The sequence below is a fragment of the Mastigoproctus giganteus genome, chromosome 3 (assembly GCF_048544385.1).
Source record: "Mastigoproctus giganteus isolate SK-2022 chromosome 3, ASM4854438v1, whole genome shotgun sequence".
NCBI lineage: Eukaryota > Metazoa > Arthropoda > Arachnida > Uropygi > Thelyphonidae > Mastigoproctus > Mastigoproctus giganteus.
Window position 1 is genome coordinate 202,765,118 of NC_143577.1, and position 25,693 is coordinate 202,790,810.

A 25,693-nucleotide genomic window follows, 5' to 3' on the forward strand; every position below is an offset into this window, starting at 1 on the left:
GGTTGAAGTAGAAGTAGATTTTTTGGTAGTCGTAGTTCACATCTCGTGGTAGCAAGATGAAGAAGAAAAAGAAAAAGAAAAAAATGGGGAGGGTGAGAGAAATGGGTAGTGAGGCGTAGGGGACGAGAGTAACTGCGAACTGAAAGTGATGATGCTTTTTGGAGGTATGAAAGAGTGGGAAACATGTCCGTTGAAAGTTGTGCAGATAAGTAAGCCAAGAAGAGAAAGACAGCCTGGTCCGACATCGGAAGGCAGTGATAATGGCCAATTGTGCAGATAAGTGAGCCAAGAAGAGAGAAAGTCTGAAGGCAGTGTGCCCAAGAAATGTAAGAAAGTCTGTCTGCCATGAAGGAAGCCTGAACGCAAGAAGTTGGAAGTAGTGGCTATTCCGGAACGTAAGTCTGTTCCTGTTTTTTTTTCTTGAATCCTGAACTCAAGGACTCATAACCCAGCTCTGTAAGGAATTGAGTGATAGACCTTTTAAAAAAAGGAGCATTCCTGTTGTATTAGGCAAGTTAGTTACTAAGGTTGAGATAATTTGTTATGAATGTTAATGATTATGAAATAATGTTAGGGTTGTACAGGAGAAATAAAAAGAAAGTAATAGTATAAAGGAATTAGTAAAGAAATTATATTTATAGGAGTAGTACTGTAAGGATATGTTGACCTATATCATTAAGTAAGGGCCGACCGGGCTAGCCGGATGGGTAAAGTGCCTGCCTGGCAACCCAAAGGTCTCGGGTTCGAATCCCGCCCCGGTTTTCATTTTACGATGGTGTCGCACAGTCCGGTTGGACCTCAAGGCCGCGATACACGAAGGAAACAGGAAAAAACTGGATCCTTCGTGTATTGCTCACATCATAAAAAAAAATTAAGTTAGGCCAGGTTCCAACACAAGATAACATAACAGCTGAGGTGTAAAGAGAAAGTAATTTTATTAATAGAGAAACTTCATGAGTAAACAAAGATGACTAAGGTGGTAACTAGAGAGTAACTAAGGTAGAATGAATGATTTATAGTGAACATTATTGAGGTAAGAGGATACCATTTGTAATACACTTTATGTGTTAAAGGCTAGAAACAAATATACAAAAAGAGTAATAAGAGCTGAAATGAGTTTACTGATGTAATTGATGAAAATTGGTAATGGAAGAGAATGATTGAGTAATCATTGATGATTCATATTAAGTAAGATACAATTGATACAAACTGATGTTAATAATTTGTAAATTGAGAATAGTTGATGAGAGAGAGAGTTAGTGAAGTGTACTGTAGTACGGTTCAAATATATGGAAATCGGTACGCTTATATGTAATTATTTCTATCTTTTATGTAAATGCTGTATATACTGTTCATTAAAGGTTTGTAAATTTTTTGTAAATAAATGTGTGTCTTTAAGGTTTTGCTAACACTCGCTGTATACACCCTAGAATCCAGAATTTTCTGTGAATTGTAGTCAGATTTGCGTTGGTGGGGATGGGTTACAGACTTCAGTAGGGTGGAGGTCTAAGAAAAAGGGAAGGAAAAACAAAACCCCCATAAACGGTTCTCAACCTAACATCGAAAAGTCACTCCTTTATTCTTTTTTTCCATTTTCTTCTATCTTCCCAATCTCCATCTACCAGTCCTCTTCTATTCATACTGCTCTCAAACCCTCTATCCACGTCTTTCTTGGTCTTCCTCTCTTTTTCCTTCTCCGGCAGCTCCGTATATTCAAAGAATATTATGACCATCATACCTCCTCCTCTCTTTAGCCGTCCCTTTTTTTTAATGGTTTCGGGTTTATACAAGAATTTCGCTTGTATGCTCTGGGCATACACGCGAAATCTTGACTCGTATCAAATTTTAGCAAGGAGCAGTACGCCTTCTCTTCTGATTCATGATATTGCTTTCAATCATGAATGACTAAGGGAGAAGTGTTTTTAGAATGGGGATGTTCCCGGAACGGAATAGTCCCCAAGATCTCTAGACCTGAATCCTATTCAGCATTACAAGACAACCAATTTTGAGATGTAGTAGAAGTAGTGGCATGTGATGCAAGAAAGCAAATGTATGAGCTTATGCAGCATCAGCCAAAAAAAAAAAAAAAAAAAATTACAAAACAATCCCCTCTAAATGTTTGCCCAGTTCCTCCTTAAATTTATTTAACCTTCAACTTCCACAACGACAGATGGAAGTTTGTTCCAGCAATTAACCACCAGCTGCCTAAAGGCAAATTTCCGCACATCTATTCTACATCTGTCCTTTCTTAATTTGAATTTATGCCCCCTTAGGTTCGTAATCTGAACAAGTGGAAGGATCCCATCAGAATTCAGCGTGCTCAACCTATTCAAGGCCTTATACACCGCAATCAGATCACCTCGCTGGTGCCTAGTCTCCAACTGCTGCAATTTACAGAACTTAAGCCTTTCTTGGTAAGAGGATCCCTTCATTCCCCTCACCAATCTTGTTGCCCTTCTCTGTACACGCTCAAGTAAAACGACATCCTCCCTACAATGAGGCCTCCAGACCTGTACGCAGTACTCAAGGCGTGGCCTGACCATTGCCTTATACAGAGGCACAATCACCTCCTTTTCCCTGCTAGCAAAATTCCTGTGTAACACCCCATGACATGCCCTGGCAGCATTGTGGGGGGGGGGAAATAAGGTGGTCCTTTATATATAGTCTTTTTACTCTTCTTTAATTTTATTTTGAATATTAATAATAATAATGCTTTATTAAATATTTCTTATTTGTTCTGTTCCCTTATAACTATATAGACCTCTTTTCCTTATACCCCCACTTACACATCTGACTTTGCTTCACAGGAGAATTCCAGATTCAAGGGAACTTCTCAATTATGTATAATTCCCTTCGGAAAGGCTGAGTGTTCAGGAATAACAAACTCACAAATTAATAAACAACAAAGTTTATTTGCATATACAATTGAATTAAAAAACATGTAACATGACATACAAAGTTAAATCAAAGATGCCTTGTATATATTATTCTTATTCCTGTTTCCCTTCACTAGCTAATCTGAGTTGACCATTATATGAAAACACTTGATTCGTTCTTCTTGCCCTAACTAACTCCTAACACTTATACACATTCACTATACCTATTTCACTTACTCCTGGATACAATTCTGTTTCATATATTAACAATCAGTATGCTACTTTGTTCATTATACTCTGCGTTCTCACCATTCTGTTACAATATACTGAAGACCAATCTTAACTTTCCTAAAGTCTCTATTTGTTATTAATCTTTCAGATAAACCAACAATTCTTCATCAATACAAACACTATATTCAGAGTTGCTCTCATAACTCAATTATCTATCATTAAAACATATTCAGAGTTGCTCATATAATTCAATTATCTATCCTTAAAACATATTCAAAGTCGCTTGCATAACTCAATTATCTATCCTTAAAACATATTCAAAATTTCTCATATAAACCTTACTACCTTTCTAACACATTATAATTATTTGAACAACAATTTAATCCATTACTCATCCTTCGTTTCCCTTGCATTTTACAATAACCTTTTTTAACATAATAAACTCTGTTAGTATATATATAATTTATTTCAGCGATAATTTATCTGTCATTTTACTTTCTAGTACTACCCCTTTTTTTATTAATTACTATACTGTTTCACTAACAGTCCTTCTTGTTAACTTACAGTACTTAATATATATATCTCACCTACTTCTATCTTTTTTCTTTCCTTTCCGGGGAGGTTTCAAGCTTCCATTTTAGGCTCTCAGGCTACCTTCTGAGGAGCTCCTTCATCTGCTTTCTCCTGAATCTGCTTCAGATAATTTTCAGGAACTCTTGGCTGCATGGGTCTGGCGTCCTTTCTCCACCTTATTCGAGCTACCTTCCATTCGCTGCTTCCTTCCTTCTCATCGAGCTACTAATTTTTCGGCTTCGCTCCGTCTAATCGGGCTAGCACTTTGCCCTCACCACCTGTTAGTTTCGATACAGGGTCTGCTTCCTACTGTCTGGGACATCAGAACTCGATGCCTTCATCGAAAGGGACTTCCTCCTTTCCTAAGCACTTACGCCTTCGCTGATTTCTATCACTCCATTCTTTTACTTTCTCCCTTATTTTTTGTCTTTCCACCTTTTTAAAAACACCTTCTCAAAAAAGAAACCTCACAGACTTTTTTTTTTTTTTTCACTCCGGTTCTCTCTTTTTGTTCATCTTAATTTCTGTACCGCCTCCATATGTCAGGGTCGTCCTAGTTCTCAGTCTTAACCAATCTTTATCATTTTATCAAACTTTCACTCTGTCCTATTCGTCCATTTTAAGCTTTCTCAAGCTGTCTCTTTAGTGCTCTATCCAACTCCTCATTTTAAGAAATTTGTAAATTTTCCCAGGCAGTCCGTTGCTTTGAAGTCAGCCGCTTATAGTTATACTTTAGCAGACTTATTTCACAAGATCTACAAAACTTGCCATCACCGACAGCCAGACGCCAGTCTTAACTCTAATTCCAGCATTTGTCCCGTATTTTCTTCCTGTCTCTTCTCCAGATGTCACCGATCAAAGAAATGTCCCAACAGTACCATGGTCCACCGCACCATTGTTTTCCAGAGTTAACACCTATTGCCAACAGCAGTTGCTACTCGTTTCCATTGTTTTGGTTTGTTTCTGTGTCCTGGGAGTCGAAGTGTACCCAGATTGCTAATAGCCTTTCAGCTTACCGCTCCCCTTCTATAAACGTTGTCTAATTTAATTCCTAGCGAGTGACCCACTATTTAAATAATATTCGTGACTTGTAAGGTTTCGCTCCCCCTTATTGCTATATTATAAGTTTTACTTTAAATTAATCTCACTTTTGTATAAAATATTATACTTGTAAGATTTTACATCTTACAGCCTGTCTGCATTGCTCAGAAAACTTCATATCTGATTGCGCAATTACTCCTAGGCCTTTTTCATTTTCTACCACCTTAAGTGTAGTACCACACAGTTCGTACATTCCTGTGGGGTTACTTCTACCCATATGCATTACTTTGGATTTGTCAATGTTAAACTTTAGTTGCCACTTCTCAGCTCATCTTCCCAAATTTTCTAGATCCTGTTGCAGTAGTACATACCCTGCCAACCTTTGTATCATCTCCAAACTTCGACACTAAGTCTGATATACCTTCATCAATATCATTGATAAATATACAAAACAACAGAGGACCCAACACAGAACCCTGTGGGACTCCACTAATAACATTAGTCCACGAAGAGCAGCACCCATTGATTACCACCCTCTGTCTTCTAGCACTTAACCATCCTTTTATCCATTGTAGCAACTTACCCTTAATACCATTCTGCTCCAATTTGTACAATAGTCTTCCATGCGCAACAGTGTCAAAAGCTTTCCTGAAATCCAAGTATATAATATCAAAATTATTTTTTGCATCCAGTTCCATTGTAACCACATCATAATAAGCAATCAAATTTGTCAGACAAGACTTTCCCTTAACAAACCCATGCTGTGTCTGAATTATGGCCGCAGTCTTGTCTAGATGATCCTGCAATGCTTCTTTAACCAGTGACTCCATTATTTTACCCGGAACAGAAGTTAAACTAACTGGTCTGTAATTACTCGTGTCACCCTTCGATCCACCTTTGTGAATTGGGGATACATTTGCACATCTCCAGTCCGTGGGAACCTCCCCTGAGTCCAAGGATGCTCTCATAATTATGGCTAAGGGTTTGCTTAGTTGCTTTGCCGCCTCCTTTAAAATAACTGGATAGATCCCATCCACCCCAGGTGCCTTTCTTATGTTTAATTTCAACAATTTCTCCTCCACTTTGCTCTCAGTTATTACAAAATCATTAAGCACCCTGCTACAATTTGATAACCTTCTGGCATTTTCAAACTGTAATAATTCCTCACGTGTTGAATGTAGATGCAAAATACTCATTCAGTTTGTTTGCTATCTGAGCAGGATCATCAACAGTCGAACCATCGATGTCAAGTGGACCAATCAGATTCATCCCCTTCCTTTTAGAGTTTATATAAGTAAAAAAATGCTTACTGTTTTTCTTAGTATCCTTTGCCAAAGATTTCTCGTAATCTGCCTTCGCCTGCCTAACCTCCTTTGTGACTTGATTACAGACTAGCTTATATATATCATAGGCTTCTGTGTCGCCTGATAATTTATATGCATCCCATGCATTTTTCTTCTCTGCAACGAGTCTCATTAGTTCATTTGACAACCATTTAGGCCTAACAATATTGAATATAATCTTGAACAATATTTCTTAATAGGTATGAAACGTTTAGTAGCTTCCACTATTAATTCCTTGAATGCTTTCTACTTAGAATGTTATTGACATCTTCGAATCTTAAATGAATTACAAATTTCTTTCTTTTAACGGGGCTTTTAAGGAGAGGACTGCTCTTCATACTTTACTTTCCAGCTGAGAAGACCCAGAAATCTTGATCGCTATTGTAGTATTCTTTAGTATTCGTCTGTCTATTACTCTGAAGTATATTGGTAATGTTTCATATCTCTATTTGAAGAATTAGACGTCTTAATCAAAAGAATCATTTACATTTAAAAGTAGGAATGGAATAAAATATTTTATATACATTTCTACTCATTTAAATAAACTAAGTTTAAGGGTGCAAGAAAAGCCAGATCAATTCTTAAATCGAAAGTAACCAGGCAACTTTCTGAATATCGTTATTTCATCCACAATTATTTCACCACGATGCATATTTCAGTGCTAGAAGAGGGACAGTCTTGGAAAACGTCTAGCAGCATGAAATATTTACGAAAATAATTTGAAGAACGAGTTGGGAGTTCGCGAATCCCTTTTTAAGTCTCATATGAAGGCGCTAATTCAAGTTCAACTCGTCCTTTACAACAACAAAGAAATAAAATTAAAATATAAGAATGTGGTTGGATTAGCAGAACTTTTATAAATCCTTAAACATAGGCATCGCTTTGTGCGAATTAAAAAGTTTTAACTATTAATGATTGACTCCGCGTGAACAATTACAAAATAAAATTAATCAATCAGTATCAATTGATCATTCGTTCTCTGAAAAGAAACGTTGTGCATCTCTTTTCTAAACCAGTTCAATGTAGCACGTGAAATTATATGTCACAGGACAGTTTCCTCTAGCGGCAATTTCGTAAGCAGCGTTTTCTCCAATTACCACAGATCTATTATTAAATTTGCACGCGTGATTATGGACACGTATAAGATAACTCTTTTTACATTTGTTGCATGTGAAGGATTATAATAATATTGACATTTATATAATATAAATAGTTCCATATGCTTACTGGAAATGCTGCTTCTTCGTTTAAAACTGTAATATTGCATTTATTGTTTCCAGCTTTATTGACTTTATTCCACAGTAGGATTTTAATACCCTTACCATCAGTGCATGACCATTATAATTTATATCTTGTTTCTGATAAGTTTTAAAAAATTCATAGACACAGTTTGTCAGAAAAGGATGAAACTTGTTGAAGATCAAAACTCCATTAGCCACAACCAGAGGAAGTTCTTTAATTACTGCATTTCTTAAGTGTCCCATGACTTCAAGGCCACAAAATCTAAATCAAGATAAATACCACCATATTTCCAGAGAATACCAAGCCTCAATCCATCACTTAGGTGAAGAACTTTGTGTGGACTGTTTTTCCAGTCTGCTTTAATGAACCAATCTTCTATAGGAGTGCCCTACAAGGATTTAATAACGTCGAGTGTTTTGAAGTTCACATTCGGATATACGCGACTAATGTGCATGAGGGATGTCATTCTTATGCGAGGGTGCATCGTGAACACTGTCACCATCATATTAGGATGGTGTTTAGCGACAGATTCAGCAGCACACTTGGTGTCCAGTCAAGAATGACCTTTCAGAAGTTTCAATAAAATATATTTAAGGCTTAATGAGCGTATAAAATTAGTTTGTCTTTTCTGGACTGCTTTCTAAATGATAACCGGACAACATCCTAATACCTAAAAGGAGAAAAATGCTTAAATTTTTTGTTTAACCGAATCTTATAATGAATGAATTTGTTCCTTATGAAATTTCTTGAATATATAAAGAATTCAAGAGGATTAGAAAAGTTCGTAACGTGTTCTAACCCTCTTGAATTCTTTCATGAAAGAACAGGCTTTTAAATTTAAATCATAATCATCGACTTTAATAATAGTGTTGAAATAAAGTTCAAATTTAGAGGCGAGTGGGGTGGGATTTGTGGTGCTTTAATGGACATACTACAAAGGACCGTATTCTAAACTACAGAAAATGGCAGATTTAATTAATTTTATTTAGTTAATTAACGCCAAATTGGTAGCAGCAATTGGGTCTTTAAAATACCAGAATACCATTTCTCTTAAAAAAGTACACATGAAATAGTAAATCAATAATCAAAAGTATATATATATATATATATATAAATTAATTCTTTCTTAACTTATGTATTATAATTTCATTAATCAAATCAATAAAAGAAAACTTGATAGTGCTGTCCCTCGAAAGAAAAAAACTTGTACATGTTTCCTCTAAACATACTCAGGATATGTTTCCTTTAAAATAATCCAATGTTGCAAGCAAAATCGTATGTCATAGGACAGTTTTCTCTGGCTGCAATTTCATAAGCAGCGTTTTCTCCAATTATGACAGATCTGTTGTGAATTCCGCACGCATAATTGTGAACATGTATGAGATAACTTTTATTATATTTTTTTACAACATTTGTTGCTTTTGAAGGATTATAATAATCCTGGCATTGCTGTATGCTTACTGGAAATGCTGCTTCTTCATTTAAAACTGTAATAGCGCATTTATTTTTATCAGCTTCGGCGATCGACTTTATTCCACAGTAGGCCCTCAATACCCTTCCTATGAGCAGAGGACCATTATAATCCAGCTCTAGTTTCTTATAAGTTTTAAAAAATTCATAGATGCAGTTTGTTATAAAAGAATGAAATTTGTCGAATATCAGAACTGCGCTGCCCACAACTTGAGGAAGTTCTTTGATCAGCACGTTTCGTAAGTCTCCCAATGATTGCAACACCACAACATCTAAATCAAGGTAAATGCCGCCATATTTCCAAACAATAACAAACCTCAGTGCATCACTCAGATGAAGAACTTCGTGTGGACCGTTTTTCCAGTCTGCTGTAAGAAGCCAATGTCCCACGGGAGTGGCTTCAACGGTTTTATATACGTCCAGCGTCTGGAAGTTCAGATTTGGGTATACTCGACTAACATTATACATGAGAGATGTCATTCTGATGTCAGGATTCAGCATGAATATTGTCACCATCATATTAGGGTTGTGTTTAGCTGCAGACTCAACAGCACACACTTGACGTCCAGTCAAAGATGATCTTCCAGATGTTTCAAGGAAAAATATTTGTTGCCTACCTTGCGTGAATTCTTCGTTCTTCGCGTCTGAAATGCTTTCTGAATGAAAACCATAAGGCAATATTCTAATACCTAAATAGAAGAAAAACAAATTCAATTTTGAATTGAATATGGAAATTAATGTAAATAAAATCATTAAGCATTATCATCATTACTATTTATACTAATGATATCGTGTATAACTGAAAAATAAGTACTTAAGCCTCCTTTATACACCTACTTAGGAAATTTCGACAGAATCATGGCATGGAACCACGCTTAGTGAAAACTACTCGAGAATATTAACAACACTGCTATATTAGAATGGATTTTAGCTTAAAATGACGGATAATATTCTCGAGATTACATTCTGCATTACTATGTATGCGTACCAGAAGGAAAAGAACCATAAACAAGGGATAAAATAATAATAAAATCATAGGAAGAGAACCTAACCCTGGTAAAAAGCTCTATGAAAATATCTTCGCGATGATCCATTTCGTAGGAATCAACAGAAATAAGCAAACTTGTAATGTTAACAGTCCATTGTCTGTTCGAAAATTGTTTAGAGAAGCAATCGTACTTCTAGTGTAAAACGTGCTTATGATCCGTGCATGTTAGTTCACAGTACGCGCTGATGCAACAAGTGTTGGTGCTGGAATTCAAATGGTCATTATATTATGTCTGTAATGGTACATAGTATCCAGTATTATGGTTGCTGTGTGCGACGTGGATTGGAGACAACATTGAATAAACTAATGATCAGATTATTCAACGTAGAATTCAGTTCATTAAAGCTTAGAATAATAATCAGTACTCTACGACAAGTTCACGGTCCCTTTTCCCTCTTTCTCTCTTGTACATGCACTTAATGCGGCATCAAAATTATTGCTAGATATTTTTCTCCCTGCTGTTTATTTTGTTTTCAGTTGCCTTCCACCAGGCATTCCGTTTTGCCATTATACATGAGTTTGGTAACGCACTATACACGTAGCCATTAGCAAACTAATTTGTAATAATTACACTGGTGTGCAAAATGTAAGGACCAGTCAGGTTTTCACCTGTAGTTTCTCATAGGAGTGGCCTGGATATGGGAAAAACATACCAAAGGAACCTCGTGTACATAAATTATGAAGGAACCAACACCGACACAACAACGGAAACAAAACGGTACAGAGGGACTTTATTCAAAGATGGCAACATAGCAATGGCTGTTATGAGACAGATTCATCACTGTCAAAGATGGAACAAAGGGAAGAGGTGGTCCTCAGTAGGAGATATAGCCACCCCTAATGTCGATGCAGGTTTTGCACCGCCTGTCCATACTTAGAACAATGTTGTTGATAAGTTCTTGTGGTAACATCGTCCATTCCTCTGTCAGCGCCATCTACAGCTGATGAACATTTTCTGGTGGGTGTGGACGTGCTGCTAGGCGTCTTCTCAGAGCGTCCCTTATGTGTTCGATGGAATTTAGATCGGTGGAACGGGCAGGCCAATCTATACGAACAATGTCTTCACTTTCTAAAAGCATATCAACAGCTGCAATGCGATGGGGTGTGGCGCTATCATTCATAAACACAAACTCGGGGTCGATGGCACCTCGGAACAGACGCACATGGGGAAGGATTACCTCAGTACAGTAGCGTGCACCGGTTACATACACAACCTGGAGTTGTGTATGTACATCCAAGATAACGCCTCCCCAGACGAGAACCCCTCGACCGCCATATCGATCCCTTTCAGTGATGTTTGCGGGGTGATACCCTGTGCCAACCTCTCGCCAGATTAGCTGACGTCCAGAATCGCTGTTGAGACTGAATCTACTCTCATCAGTAGAATACCTTAAGTAAAGAGTATGTGGTTGTAACCTTTAGAAATAGTGTTGGTCCTTACGTTTTGCACACCAGTGTATAAAGGGAATCAAATTCCGATCAAGAGTTACATCAGCCGTTACTAGGGTTTTGCTTATGACGTTAAGAACGAATCAATTGAGTACGGTGAATCATCAGAGTCGTGTGTCTTTTACAAAAAAGAATTGACTCATTTACAAGTCGACTTATAATTTCAGACAAAACGAAGGAAAAAATGAGTATAACAAGTGCCACCTTCTTTCACTCATTTATTTGTTTAATTTTAGATAAAATTTCGACACCTGCACAAAAATATATATAAGGTGGGAGTTTATTCCAACAGCTAATCCTTTCTTAAAGGAAAATTTTCGGACATTCCAGCCCAATAAAAATTTATGCCACTTTATGTATTTAACGTGATTAAGTTTAAATGCTTTCAGAATTCAGTTTGCCCACTCTTTTTTAAATCCTTAAAAACTTCGATCAGCCCACTCCGATCGGCCCACACAGATGCCAAGTTTTCAAAAACTGTATATTACAGAGCTGAAGTTTCTCTTGATAAGAATATAAATTGGTAACCGTCCTATCAGAAGAATCAATTCCCGCGGTCAAGAGTGAAAACGATTTGCTGTATTTTCGATACCAATTAGAGGTTCAATTAACACATTAAAGCACTTTTTAGTTAGATGGGCTCTTATATTAGGGCCACCGGAGAACTAACTCATCTGTCCATTTGTAATATGTCTGTAATAAACTGTATGCGTTGTCTGGTTGATTTGGCAGGGGATCTTTCTGTCCACACCTGAGACCGACTAACTCAAGTAAGGAGTGAAAAAACAAAACAAAACATAATTATTCCTTGCTCCATTGACGGGATGCGAACCCGGGCCTTGGGAATATATTGTGTCTTGCGTCCTGGCGGTAACAGAAGTCTCCTTCTTATACGCCTGTTTACTCTGAGATGAAGCAAGAATACTGCTAAGCCAGTCATACAGTATGTGTAATGGCGGTTTTATATAGTGTTGCTGTGTTCTTAGACTGGCCACTTTGCTACCAGGGAGGAGCACACAAGGCACAAAGAAAGGTTCGGCCTGGTCTGTTCATGGCAGGAGAACGCGGGCCTTCGTCGATATGTAACACAGGTTCACGGCCTCTCTATTTCACAAGAGCAGGAAAAGGAGAGACAAAATGCAAAGGAGATAAAAAAAAACAAAAGTCTAGAAAAAGGCTAGAAGAGGAGAAGAATAAAGAAGAGAGGAAGGATCAAAAGGAAAATATTCAGATATTCAGAAGTCAACAAAGAATGTGAAAATGGGAGGGAAAATAGCAGACTAAAAGAGTAGAAGGGGAAATGAGAGAAAGGAGATATTTCGGCAGGTATTAGCAAAGTTAGAAGTCAACAGAGAATGACAGTTTTCAGTCAGAAGATGCAAATAGAAAATGAGTAGTGAAATTATGGTCCAAATACGTGATAGAGTCACTCCTAAGGTCAGGATGTCCAAAGATACAGTGAATCCAGGTTTGTGATAGAGTTTATTTAAGTTGTCACGTAGATATGATTTCAGGTTGGACTGCCATTCGTAACCTACTCAACGAGAAAATATATCAAAACTTTAATTTTCTCACCCAGACTGTATGTAGAAGAAACATGCACGTCAGCCACCCCCAAATGATGAAAAAACAACTGAGAATTGGTTGCTTAAGTGGGAGATCCATAAGCATCGGCTTCTCTCCCAAATATCGAAAACATATGACTACAAAATTAAATGTTTCACAATTATCCACCACAATACACATGAAGAGGCTGACCATTACCCAAATTGATATCAGGGATAATTTCTTCTCTGAAAGCCTAACCATGTTAAATGGACTTCGAAAAATATGTCCCCAAAGCCACATGTAAGAGAATTCCCATTCTCTTGATCAAGTAATGGATGCGTTCAACAGATACTGGAAAATGATCTCATTATAAGACCTCTACCAGCCTGATAGTACAAAAGTCTCAGGCGAGGATAGCATGGTTTTCCTTCTGAAAACTCGAGTTTTTTGTCCAGTAAACAGAAAATTGACCTCAGAACACACGCAATTTACAGACTATATACACAGAGCAACATGGCCTTAGTTGTCGATGCTCTTAAAACCCAACCAACAACATCTTCGGAGTATCCAAGTATGCATGCAATATTCGAGATATGGCATAACCATTGCTTTATAGCATGGAAGAATTGTTTTTGTCTTACTAGAAAAGATCCTATATATTAGATTACTGAGAGAAGCCATTTTGCTGTCTTAGTGCCCTCGTGGGTAGCACAGTCGGTAAAATTGCATCCTCCCCACACCGGGTGGAAAAGCGCTGGGTCCGCGTCCAGTCAATGACGTGAAAAAATTTTATGGCCTTTTTCACAACGTGGCTGAGTTAGTAAGTCTCAAGCGAGAATAGCATGGTTTTTTCTCACGGAAACTCGGGGGAAGGGGTTTATTGTCCCGCAAACAGAAAATCGACCACAAAACACACAATTTATAGACAGTATATACAAAGCAATATGGCCTTAGTCGCTATTGTTCCAAAAATAAATAAATAAAAATAAAAAATAAACTCTTCTAAAAATAATTTTGGAGACAGGATCTAATATTCTATTTTCAAATATTACATCAGTTTGCCAGAGATTATTTTTTCAGTTAGACATAACTCAATTGCCATTAAATATTTTTTTCCTTTTAAATAAACTTCGGTTTCTTATTTGGGTATCAATTAAATATGGATGCAAGCTTTTGTCATTGAAGTATTTGCTGGCAGAAGTTTTTAAACAGCTCCACAATTCGCTTAGTGCTAATACATAAACGTGAAAGAAATGACGAAGTTCTTATTCGAGGTTAAATTCTGTTTCTGGAGATTTATTCAATGGAAATTAGTTCAAAATTAAGAACAAAGAAAACTAAAAACATATCAAAAGTATACAAATTTAAAAGAAGAAGCTCGCATCGTTTATCAACGTACACATAAATGTAGATGTTAGACGTGCGATCAGGTATGAAGTATTAATACAAATAATATTGAGTTTTATTGATATCAATAGATACTGACCTAAATGTAGAAGAACAATATACCCTAGAATTAAAAGAACACACAACAAAATTCCCCTAAGCGCTGCTGGAGACATGAAACGTACTGTTCGCATTTTGCTGTTTGTAGTAAAATATCTCTCTTAAAATTCACTATATAACAATTTACAACTGTGCTACTAGAGTCTCAACGCATGCGCATGCTGACTTGCAATGCATATGTTTTGTAATATCCTTGATCATTTTCAGCTCTCGGCCTGCACGTGTGTGTACATACTTCAGCAATAGCGCATGGGCTGCTTTTACACTCTTGTACGTATAGTACACGTGAGCACTTTGAATTTAAATGAAATTAATGAATATTTTTAATATTCTTTTTTTTTTTAATTTTGAAACTTTGAATATTAATGAAAAAAACTGCCAGCCTATGAAAAATTCCTTTATCGTTATATGAAAGTTAATTTAATTCTTTCTATCATTTAATTTAATTATTTGTAAATACTGACCTTACAGTCACAAAGGTGGGTCACCTCTGCTTCTCAGTGGCAGCATGTGCTGTAGGGCAGTTCTATTTTATCTCACTTTATTCTAGACCTGATGAAGAGATAAATTCTACCATAGAATATCTACAAGGAGTCACAGACTTGCTACCTACTGCAAATATCATAGTGATGTCAACTGCCGGTCAGTCTTATGTTAGACGTGCAGAAGACAGAGCAGGCACACCCAATGGCCAGATATTAACAGATTATATAGCAACCTCTCCTTTTCAAGTGCTAAACCAACCGAATAATCTACCAACTTTCAGCAGTACCATGTGGGAGAGTGACATTGATGTCACCTTTTCCACCACTTCAATAGCCTATAAAATTACAGTCTCAAGTGTCCAGCCAGCCTGGACCACATCAGATCATAGAGCTATCACCTATCACAGGCAATTGCAAACAGCCCAACAGTCTCTATTAGATATTAAAAGGTTTGATATATAAAACGCAAACTGGCAGATCTTCACAGAACTTACAGCAGCTGAGCTGCAAAAACAGGAAAATGAGTAGTCTAGATTGAACAACAAATGTAGCCCGGACGAGCAAACAATGATCATGATAGACATTTTAGTAAAAACAGCAAACCTGGCCATCCAACGGAAAAAACCCGAGGAAGCAGGTAGTCCTCTGGTGGTGCCCTGAATTGACTATACTCAGGAGAAGGGGACACCAGCCGAGGAGACACTTTCAAAGAGCTAGAACATCTTGTCCACAAAATGAGGTGGATACACTGAGAAATTCATATAGAACTCTCAGGAATCAGTATACAGCCCTCATTAAAGATAAGAAAAAAATAATCCTGGAGGCACTTTGTGGGAAATTCTGGAAAAAATGACCCTTTTGGAGTTTTCTACAGATAGTGACCAACAAGCTACCAAGAGGAGATATTATAGAAACAAATATCATACCAGATGGAACCCAAACTTGTGTTGGGCAGAATCCGTGAATAACATCTTAGACAGTATCCAGACTAAGGCTGGGGACTGTTCCCCTGCCCTGATTGACATCATGAAAGAAAATACGGATTATGACAATGCTAATATAGAACCTATCTTTACTATGGAAGAATTATAAATAGCACTATCTAAAACCAAGAATAATAAATGCCCAGGTTGTGACCTATTATCGGTTGAAATATTCAAAAACTAGCAGAAGTAGCACCTAACAAATTATTGTAATAGACTTACACAATTGTATGACAGAGGGAATATTCCCAAAAATATGAAAAAAAAAAAAAAAAAACTGTTTTAAGATTAATTCTTAAAAACCCTGAGAAACCCCCTATTGATCCTAAATCATATAGACCAATAGCCCTACTCCCTGTACTAGGGAAAATACATGAAAGATTAATATATAGCAGATTATCTCAATACTACACAGAATCAAGATTACATTCTAACAACCAGTATGGTTTTAATAAGGACAACTCCACGGAGGATGCCATGCACCACCTACTGACAACAGTTAAAACACAAATTATTATATTAGGGCCACCCGTAAGTTTTTACATATGCCCGTTTATATAGATATTATGTCTGTAAATTGCGTGTCTTCTCTGCTCGATTTGCCTGTTTTGCTAGACGGAAAAAACTTGTTATCTACGCGTGAGACTGATTAAGTCAGCCAAGGAGTGAAAAAAATCCCATTAAAGTTTCTCGCGTCATCGACGGGATTCGAACCCGGGCCTTTTCCACCCGGTGCGGTGAGGATGGTGACGGTACCACAGTGCTACCTCGCAGATAGTTAAAAACACAGAGGAAAAGTATACGTTGGCGATTTCTATAAATTTTGCTGGGATATTTGACTCACTCTGGTGATCTGATTTCCTTAGGAGACTCTGGGGACTGTCTCGCAGGACACTCCTCTTATACTATAATTCTGTATTCTTGCCAATTGTAACTTACGCTGCCGGGGCCTGGTTTCACAGAGTGACTAGGCAGAAATCTTTGGCAAGAAATGCTGAGAAAAACAGCAAGAATTTCTTTACTTATATAAACTGTAAAAGGAAGGGGATGAATCTGATTGGTTCACTTGATATCGATGGTTCGACTGTTGATGATCCTGCTCAGATAGCAAACAAACTGGATGAGTATTTTGCATCTACATTCACACATGAGGAATTATTAAGGTTTGAAAATGGCAGAAGGTTATCAAATTGTAACAGGATACTTAATGATTTTGTAATCACTGAGAACAAAGTGGAGGAGAAATTGTTGAAGTTAAACATAAGAACGGCACCTGGGGTGAATGGGCTCTATCCACTTATATTAAAGGAGGCGGCAAAGCAACTAAGCAAACCCTTAGCCATAATTATGAGAGCATCCTTGGACTCAGGGGAGGTTCCGACGATCTGGAGATTTGCACATCTCCAGGGGAGGTTCCGACGATCTGGAGATGTGCAAATGTATCCCCAGTTCACAAAGGAGGATCGAAGGGTGACACGAGTAATTACAGACCAGTTAGTTTAACTTCTGTTCCGGGTAAAATAATGGAGTCACTGGTTAAAGATGCATTGCAGGATCATCTAGACAAGACTGCAGCAATAATTCAGACACAGCATGGGTTTGTTAAGGGAAAGTCTTGTCTGACAAATTTGATAGGATATTATGATGTGGTTACAAAGGAACTGGATGCAAAAAACAATTTTGATATCATGTACTTGGATTTAAAGAAAGCTTTTGGCACTGTTGTAGAAGTATGGTATTAAGGAGAAATAGTTACAATGGAAAAAAGTGTGGGTGAGTGGGAGAAGACAGAGAATGGTAATCAATGGATACTGCTCTTCGTGGACAAATATTATTAATGGGGTCCCCCAGGGTTCGATGTTGGACCTGCTGTTGTTTTGTATATTTATCAATAATATTGCTGAATTTATATCAGGCTTAATGTCCAAGTTTTCAGATAATACAAAGGTTGGCAGGGTTGTTAATGACAGTAATGATAGTGTGTTACTGCAACAGGATCTAGAAAAGTTGGGCAGATGGGTTGAGAAGTGGCAACTGAAGGTTAACATTGACAACTGAAGGTTAACATTGACAAATGCAAAGTACTCCATATGGGTAGCAATAACCGAAGATAAACGTACCAACTGTGTGGTACGACACTCAGGGAAGTGGAAAGTGAAAAAAGACCTGGTAGTAATTGTGCAGTCAGATATGATGTTTTCTGAGCAGTGCAGCAGGCCGCCAGTGCAGGCCATGGGTTATTGTCAGATGTATTCTCACATGGCAAATATGGGTTTCGGGAAGCCACCGAAATGGGGTAGGCAAAATTTTTGAGCCACTGCCAATTCACTTTAAATCACACTTGACCAAATAGACCTAAATTTTTCACCTGAGGCACAAAACATTTCTGTCACATGTGGCCTCTCTCTCTCTCTCTCTCTCTCTCTCTCTGTTTCAGTAATCACCTTTTCTCATTTCTGTCCGATGATAAATTGCACCTTAATCGGAGACATAATTTTACCTTTCAAGAATTGTGGAGAAAACTTCAAGAGATTCACAGATATCGCATCATCACTCCATGTCTGAATCGCTTAATCTTTTAATAAATGAAAGCACTATGGTTTCATGGCAAGAACTTTAGTAATCTGAACTTCCATTCTGACATTCTGATGATTTCTTTGTCGAGCGATCCACAGATATACTCTGTCTGCCTGCGTATCATTCTGATCCGATTCGCAGCATTTTCGATAGCTGTATATCTTTTATAGAAACAGTTTAAAACAGCTTCTTCTTCTTTCCTAATATCGTGTTCGTTGAAGGCCAGTGGACTGATCAGTCGCCTTACGCGACCGTATAACACCTGTAAAAGACAACTAGGAGACTGCATATGTAATATATTTAGATTAAAACGGGCATACGTTAAATGACCAAAAGGGCTTTTAATTCAAAAACCGAATACTTAGTTAGGCTACCTTTGGCCTTCACGATCAGCCTCAATCCTCCTGAGTATACTTTCTACAACTTCCTAAGTGTCCGCTGAATTTCGCCTTTATATCCCAGAAAACCTTGGAAGAAGGCCATTTCTCTGGGAGCCAACCCGGCTTTTCAATTAGCTCAAAAATATGTCATTCGGATCGAGGTCCTGACTCTCAGCTAGCCGCCTATTTTCGGACGTCCGTGTTCACAAATCAATCCTGTATGACCTTGATTGAATGACATGGACAGCTTTCGTGCTGATACTGACTGGACCCGTTTCCGCAGTACTTTTGAGTGTAGTGGCGCATATTCCCTCACGAGTAGCACAGTTGAGATAATCACCGTTCTCCCCACACCCGGTGGAAAAGACAAGGGTCCGAATTCCATTATTGACGTGAAGAATTTTCATGGGTTTTTCACAACGTGGCCGAGTTACTCAGTTTCAGACACGTTGGTTTTGATGGACAGTTTTTCTTGAGAGGTGTCCCAAGCTAGTCTTGAGTTCAAAGTAATGTTTAAAATGTCGCACCGCACGATTGATTATCCTGATTAAAGTGAATTATCACAAGACAGCCGTGAATGATGAAAAATGTAACAAAATGTGTATTATATCAAGAAGAAACGATTCGATGTAAATCAGAAAGTGTTGCCAAAGAAAAAATTCACTAACTCGAATTAAAGCCATGTAAGTGTCGTCCACGAAATAAGACTGTCTAAGTTCAGAAAACGCGTAACATTTTGTCCTTGGTTTCAGAAACAACTGGTCAAGTGGTTCCATTTATCTGCCTATGTTTATTCGCAAATCATTCATTACTTGATTGCCTAAAGGCTCCATCAGATTTCTTTACATGATCAAGAAGTCGTGTAGAAGGGCGCTTTATTCAGGCGACTCGTAAACCAAATACACTAACCTACCAAAACTATTCAGACACTTTTTTCCAGTGTAGTGAACAGTGTGAAAGAAATGTAAGCGAAGTACAACAAAAGCAGAATAAATTGTTGTCAGATGCTTGGAATTGAAAGAGTCTTGATTGTCGAATTCTATCTCAGCAATATGCCACTGATTATAACAGCCACACGTCTGAACCTTGAAAAGTTAATCAAAGCCGAGATTGAATCCCTTTTAAGGCTACCTGTGGATCCAGAGCATTCTGCATTGGCAAACTCTGTCCTGGGGCAAATCTCAGGAGGGCGTCTGTAGGGTTAGTGCCAGACACTTAAATTTTGGTCTAGTTGTGTTGTAGGGTTTTAGGTGCATCAGCAACTTAGGCTATATTGCGCAGTATATAAAAATCTATAAATTGCGTGTGTTCTGTAGTCAATTCGTTTGTTTGCTGGATGAAAAACCCGCGTTTCCAGGAGAAAAAAGCATGCTTCCCTCGTCTGAGACCGACTAAACTCAGCTCCGTTACGTAGAAAAAAGCTGATAAAATTTTCTTGCATTTTCCATCTAGTGTGGAAAGGATGTTTATATGCGTTACCAGGCCGACGGAGCTAGCCGGGTGGGTATAGTGCCTGTATGGCAACCCAAAGGTCGCGGGTTCGAATCCCGCCTCGGGCTTGAATCAGAGTCGTGCAAAAACTTTGGGAGGTGCATTTTGGCCACAGAAGCCGATGCACCAACAACAAAAAAAATTGTACTACCAGTGAGGGCCTGTTAAGTTCCGAATTTGATTTTGCTCTGGGGCCTCAGCTCATTTTTTCATTCGATCTCGACGAATAGCACACCTAGATTTAATTTCAGTTCATCATACTCAATGTAAAATTTCGCACACAGAAGTAAAATCCATCAGCTAGGAACACTCTTGATACCTGCAACAGCTAGTATAAGAAAAGGCCTTAACTGACAGGTGAATTTCAGTGACGATTCTATCAATCATACCATCCTGCGTCATGTTATAATTGCCTTTTGTAGTTAAATTATATTTACCTTTTAATAAAAATTCAGAGCACTGATGAGTTAATTTTAAAAATGTCCAACTTAAAAATTAAACTTAAACCTGGATTAAAAAGCTAAGTTTCGGTAAGTTTAAACCATTCGACCGTCGTCGGAGACCTATTAATTCAGTCATGGTAGTAAAAAGGTCATAAAATAATCTTGCCATCTGGACGAGTCTCGAATGGAGTCCTTGTTTACACGGTGTGGGAGAAGGAAAGCGATTGCATCCTCTGGATGGCTTTGAAATGTCTACGTTGCATTCTACAGAAAGAGGAAACCTTAAGAGATGAATTCTGAAATGCGTGAGCCCAGGGTGGAAAAGACTGAGTTCGAATCTCATCAATGACGCTAAGAATAATTATGGACCAGTGTTAGACATTGGCTGAATTATTCAGCCTCAGTTGAGCGTAGGATGGTTTTTTCTCCCGGAAACTCGGGTGTTTCGTCCAGCACACAGCAAATCGGCCATAGAACACACTGTTGATGTACATCACAATTTGGCCAAATTTGCTGATAAGCCTAAAATCCTACAGCCATTACCTAAAAAAATCTCACATTATGTATTCTTTATGACATATTTTCTTATGACATATTGTTGTTGTTAGGGGGTTTTAGGAGCATCGGCGCCTAAGATCATGTTGCTCCGAGTATATTGTCTGTAAATTGCGTGGGTTCTGAGGCTGATTTTATGTTTTGCTAGACGAAAACCCCGAATTACCAGGAGAAGAAACCATGTTGCCCTCGTCTGAATTTTCGTTTTACAATATCTTAATTTGGTTTTCTATTTGCCATCGTGCATAGATAAATAAGGTTGTCATCTTTAAAGAAATAACTAAAAATCTTTGTTTTCAATCCCATGTCATCTGCCTAACGTTTGATATCCATCTACCGAAAAATTAATGGGAACGTGGAGATGTTAAATATTTTCAAATAATAGGTTCTGAAAATTCTACTTACTTTTCTCTTTAGCGAAACAGATGAAATATAGAATTGTACTTCAAATAGATCAGCACACGTGGTGTAACACGTGCATCTTCAGATGAAGCAGAAAAAAAAAATTGGTATGGTGGTGTACCATAGAATAACCATGTAATGAGGAGACAGCAAGAAACTCCGGACAGGTATAAGAAACCTTTATAGGGATTGTATAAGAATAACCAAAAAGGTCACATTACAGAAGTTGATGCAAGATGCTCGAAAATATGGTCACATGACATCAATATGGCGTATGATCCCTCCAGCACAAAAACAGGACTACCAGCGGTGAATCATGTTCGATATAAGGATGTCTATAAGATTCTGTGAAAACGAATCCCATTTTTCTACCAACGGAGACGTGTGATTAGTGTTTATAATCCTGTTTTATATTTCTACATTAAAAAGCTTCATATTGTGCAGGACTCAAGGGGTAGAATTTTTCTCAGCGTGGTCTGTGCTTGTTCAAAGGACAGATTGCTTCTCCAGGGAAGGGGTACACTTAAATAGAAGGGGTGCAAGAATATTTGCTGATGCTATTGAGAAAATGTTAGGTGGATCGGAAAACTGCTAGTTTGGGGGAATACACAGATTAAAAGATTAACAATAGCCGAGGGCTGAGGTGGAAATGATTCTTGCACTACTTCTATTGGAATGAGCAGCAACACAGAAAGCCAGTTGCTGGGGGCTTCAGGAACTGCTGGGTTTATGAACCAAGTAAATACATGGGCTGTGTTCGAGTAACTAAGGGTAAGAACAGGAGCATGTACACCAATTCTAGGAGTTTGGTAAATAAATTTGATGAATTTGAAGTGCTGGTTAAGACATCCAAGGCCGATATTGTTGGGATATCAGAGACGTGATGTCACTCAGATATAAGGGATGCAGAATTGGAATTTGGGGAGTACAATGTGTACAGAAAAGATAGACAGGACAGGAAGGGAGGAGGGCTTATGCTATTACTTAAGAAACACATAAAATCTAAGGACGTGCATCCAGTTGACTTAGATGGACTGTTCAATGTTGAGTCAGTTTGGTGCGACATAAGGAAAGCAAAAATGGGGGTAGGGGTTTGTTATAGGCCTAATGACTCTGATGAGTACAATGAACAATTATACATAGAAATCGAATGGGCCAGTAAACCAGAATGTCTTATAATGGGGGATTTTAACTTCACCGTTTTTATAGATTGGAACTTGTGGGGGTGCTCACTCGCACACTTGCAAGGCTTTTGTGGATTTATTGGATGATTGTTTAATACATCAGCATGTTCGGGAGCAACTCGAGGGAGAAATACTCTTGATCTGATTATCAGCAGTGATTATTCATGCATTAATCTACAGATAAATGAACCACTTGGTGGGAGTGATCACGGTGTACCGATGTGGGATTTACTTAAAGATGTAACTACCATCAGGGGTAAAGGGAAGGGTTTTTGATTTCGTAAAGGCGACTACAGTAGTCTCAGAGATTTTTTAGGTTCTATACAATGGGATCAACTTATGGTGTTACCAAAAGCAAATTCTAAATGGGAAGCATTCAAGAAAGTAATCTTGGAAACTACTGGGCTTTTTTTCCAAATAAGAAATACTCTTCTAGGTTCAGGCCCAAATGGATGTCAGATGAGCTAATGAGACTCATGGCAGAGAAGAAAAATGCATGGGATGCACATAAATTGTCATGATACACAGAAGCCTATGGTAGATACAAGTAAGTCGTAATCAAGTCACAAAGGCGGTTAGGCAAGCGAAGGCAGATTATGAAAAATCTTTGGAAAAGGATGCAAAGAAAAACAGCAAAGACTTCCTTAATTATATAAACACTAAAAGGAAGGAGATGAATCAGATTGGTCCCCTTTATATCAATGATTTGACTGTAGATGATCATTCTTCGATAGCTACCAAATGAGTATTTTGCATCTAAATTCACACATGAGCAGTTATTCAAAGGGAGAGAGTGTCAGATGTTTATCAAACTCTAACAAGGAGTTAAATGATTTTGTAATAACTGAGAGAAAAGTGGAGGAGAAATTGAAGTTAAACAGAAGAAAGGCACTTGGAATGGATGGGATCTATGAAGTTAGATTAAAGGAGACAGCAAAGGAAGTAAGCAAACCCTTAGTCATAATTATGAGCGCATCCTTGGACTGGGGGGAAGTCTCCACGGAATGAGGATATGCAAATGTATCTCCAATTCACAAAGTGAGTTCAAAGGGTGGCACGAGTAATTACAGACCCATTAGTTTGACTTCTATTCCAGGGAAAATAATGGAGTCACTGGCTAAAGAAGCATTGCAGGATCATTTAGACAAGACTGTAGCAATAATTCAGACACAGCATGGGTTTGTTAAGGGAACGTCTTGTTTGAACAATTTGATTGGATACTATGATGTGGTCACAAAGGAATTGGATGCAAAAAATAATTTTGATATCATATACTTGGATTTCGGGAAAGCTTTTGATACTATTGCACATGGCAGACTGCTGTTCATATTGGAGAGGTATGGCATTAAGGCTAAGTTGCTACAATGGATAAAAGGATGGTTGAGTGGGAGTAGACAGAGAGTGGTGGTCAATGGGTACTGCTGTACGTGGACTAATATTAATAGTTGTGTCTCCCGAGGTCGGTGTTGGGCCCATTGTTGTTTTGAATATTTATCAATGATATTGATGAAGGTATATCAAACTCAATGTCAAAGTTTGCAGATGATACGAAGGTTGACTGTGTTGTTAATAACAGTAATGACAATATGCTGCTGCAACAGGATCTGGAAAAGTTGGGTAGATGGGCTGAGAAGTAGCAACTGAAGTTTTTGCATTGATAAATGCAACGTACTGCATATGGGTAGCAGTAACCCCAGAGAAATGTACCAACTATGTGGTGTTACACTCAGGGTAGTGAAGAATGAAAAAGACCTTGGGGTGATTGGGTAGTCAGATATGAAGTTTTCTGAGGAGCGCAGACAAGCTGCCACAGTAGGTCATAGGGCTTGTCAACGATATACAGGAATTTTGCGAGTAGGGATAAGGAGGTGATTATCCCCTTGTATAAGGCAATGGTCAGGCCGCACCTTGAGTACTGTGTACAGGTCTGAAAGCCTCATTTTACGAAGGATATAGAGTTACTAAGAACGAGTACAGAGAAGGGCAACAAGGCTGGTGAGGGGAACAAAGGAGTGGCTTGTGAAGAAAGGCTTAATTTTCCGCAAATTGCAGCTTCTGGAGACTAGGCACCTGCGAGGCGATCTGATGGAGGTGTATGAGGAAAGACAGTTGTAGAATAGATGTGCGGGAGTTTAGCTTTAGCCAGCGGGTAATTGATTGCTGGAACAAACTTCCATCTGTTGTTATGGAAGTTGATAGCTTAAATAAATAAATAAGTCAATGCAGTACTAGACAAACATTTGGAATAAATAAATCAGTGAAATGGGAAGGTTTTTTTTTTTTTTTTTTGCTGATGCTGTATATGTTTACTTTCTTGCATTATGTGCCTCTGCTAATGGTAATGCTAATATTTTAAACGATGTAAGAGAAAAGCTACTGAAACCTCAACGCACCAATTGACCGAAGAGTTGGCTGTCGGCCCTCAATGTGACGCCCAAGGGTGTCTCACAATGTTCGACCGGATTTAAGTATGTGATCGTGCTAGCTACACAAGTCGTTTGATATCTTCAGTTTCAAAATGTTCCTCCACCACTTGAATTGCATGGGCAGTGCGTTGTCGTGAATGAAAAGAAAATCTGGGCAAACCGTACCCCTAAAGAGTTACACATAGGAATCTAGGATCTGTTCTCAGTGCCTCTGCGCAGTTATGGTCATTAAACGCACACTCTACCTCTGCGCAGTTATGGTACTGCTATGCGGCCGTTGATCATTATTCCGCTCCATACGGGAACACGGCCTCCACAGTAAGTGTTCCTTTCTCTGATGTTGGAGGAATGATATCGCATTCCTCGTTGTCTCCCGATGAAATAATGTCTAGAATCTCTTCGTATGCTAACATGGGTCTCGTCAAGGAACAGAACTGTAC

General features: G+C 38.2%; 1 protein-coding gene across 1 annotated transcript; it reads right to left on the reverse strand.

The window, feature by feature from the left end:
* Positions 1 to 8,551: 8,551 nt before the first annotated feature.
* Positions 8,552 to 14,401, reverse strand: LOC150088585 (lactosylceramide 4-alpha-galactosyltransferase-like). The gene is made up of 2 exons (XM_090370241.1): positions 14,308 to 14,401; positions 8,552 to 9,465 (listed from the first exon to the last, which is right to left on the reverse strand). The coding sequence occupies exons 1-2, from the start codon at positions 14,399 to 14,401 to the stop codon at positions 8,552 to 8,554; spliced, it is 1,008 nt and encodes a 335-aa protein (XP_090226367.1).
* Positions 14,402 to 25,693: the final 11,292 nt, after the last annotated feature.

Bases quoted from the DNA above. Each gene is read 5' to 3' on its own strand.
- LOC150088585 (XM_090370241.1), bottom strand. From the start codon at position 14,401: ATGCGAACAGTACGTTTCATGTCTCCAGCAGCGCTTAGGGGAATTTTG. The intron at 9,466-14,307 runs GTCAGTATCTAT...TCTTCTATTTAG, and splicing joins TATTGTTCTTCTACATTTAG to GTATTAGAATATTGCCTTAT.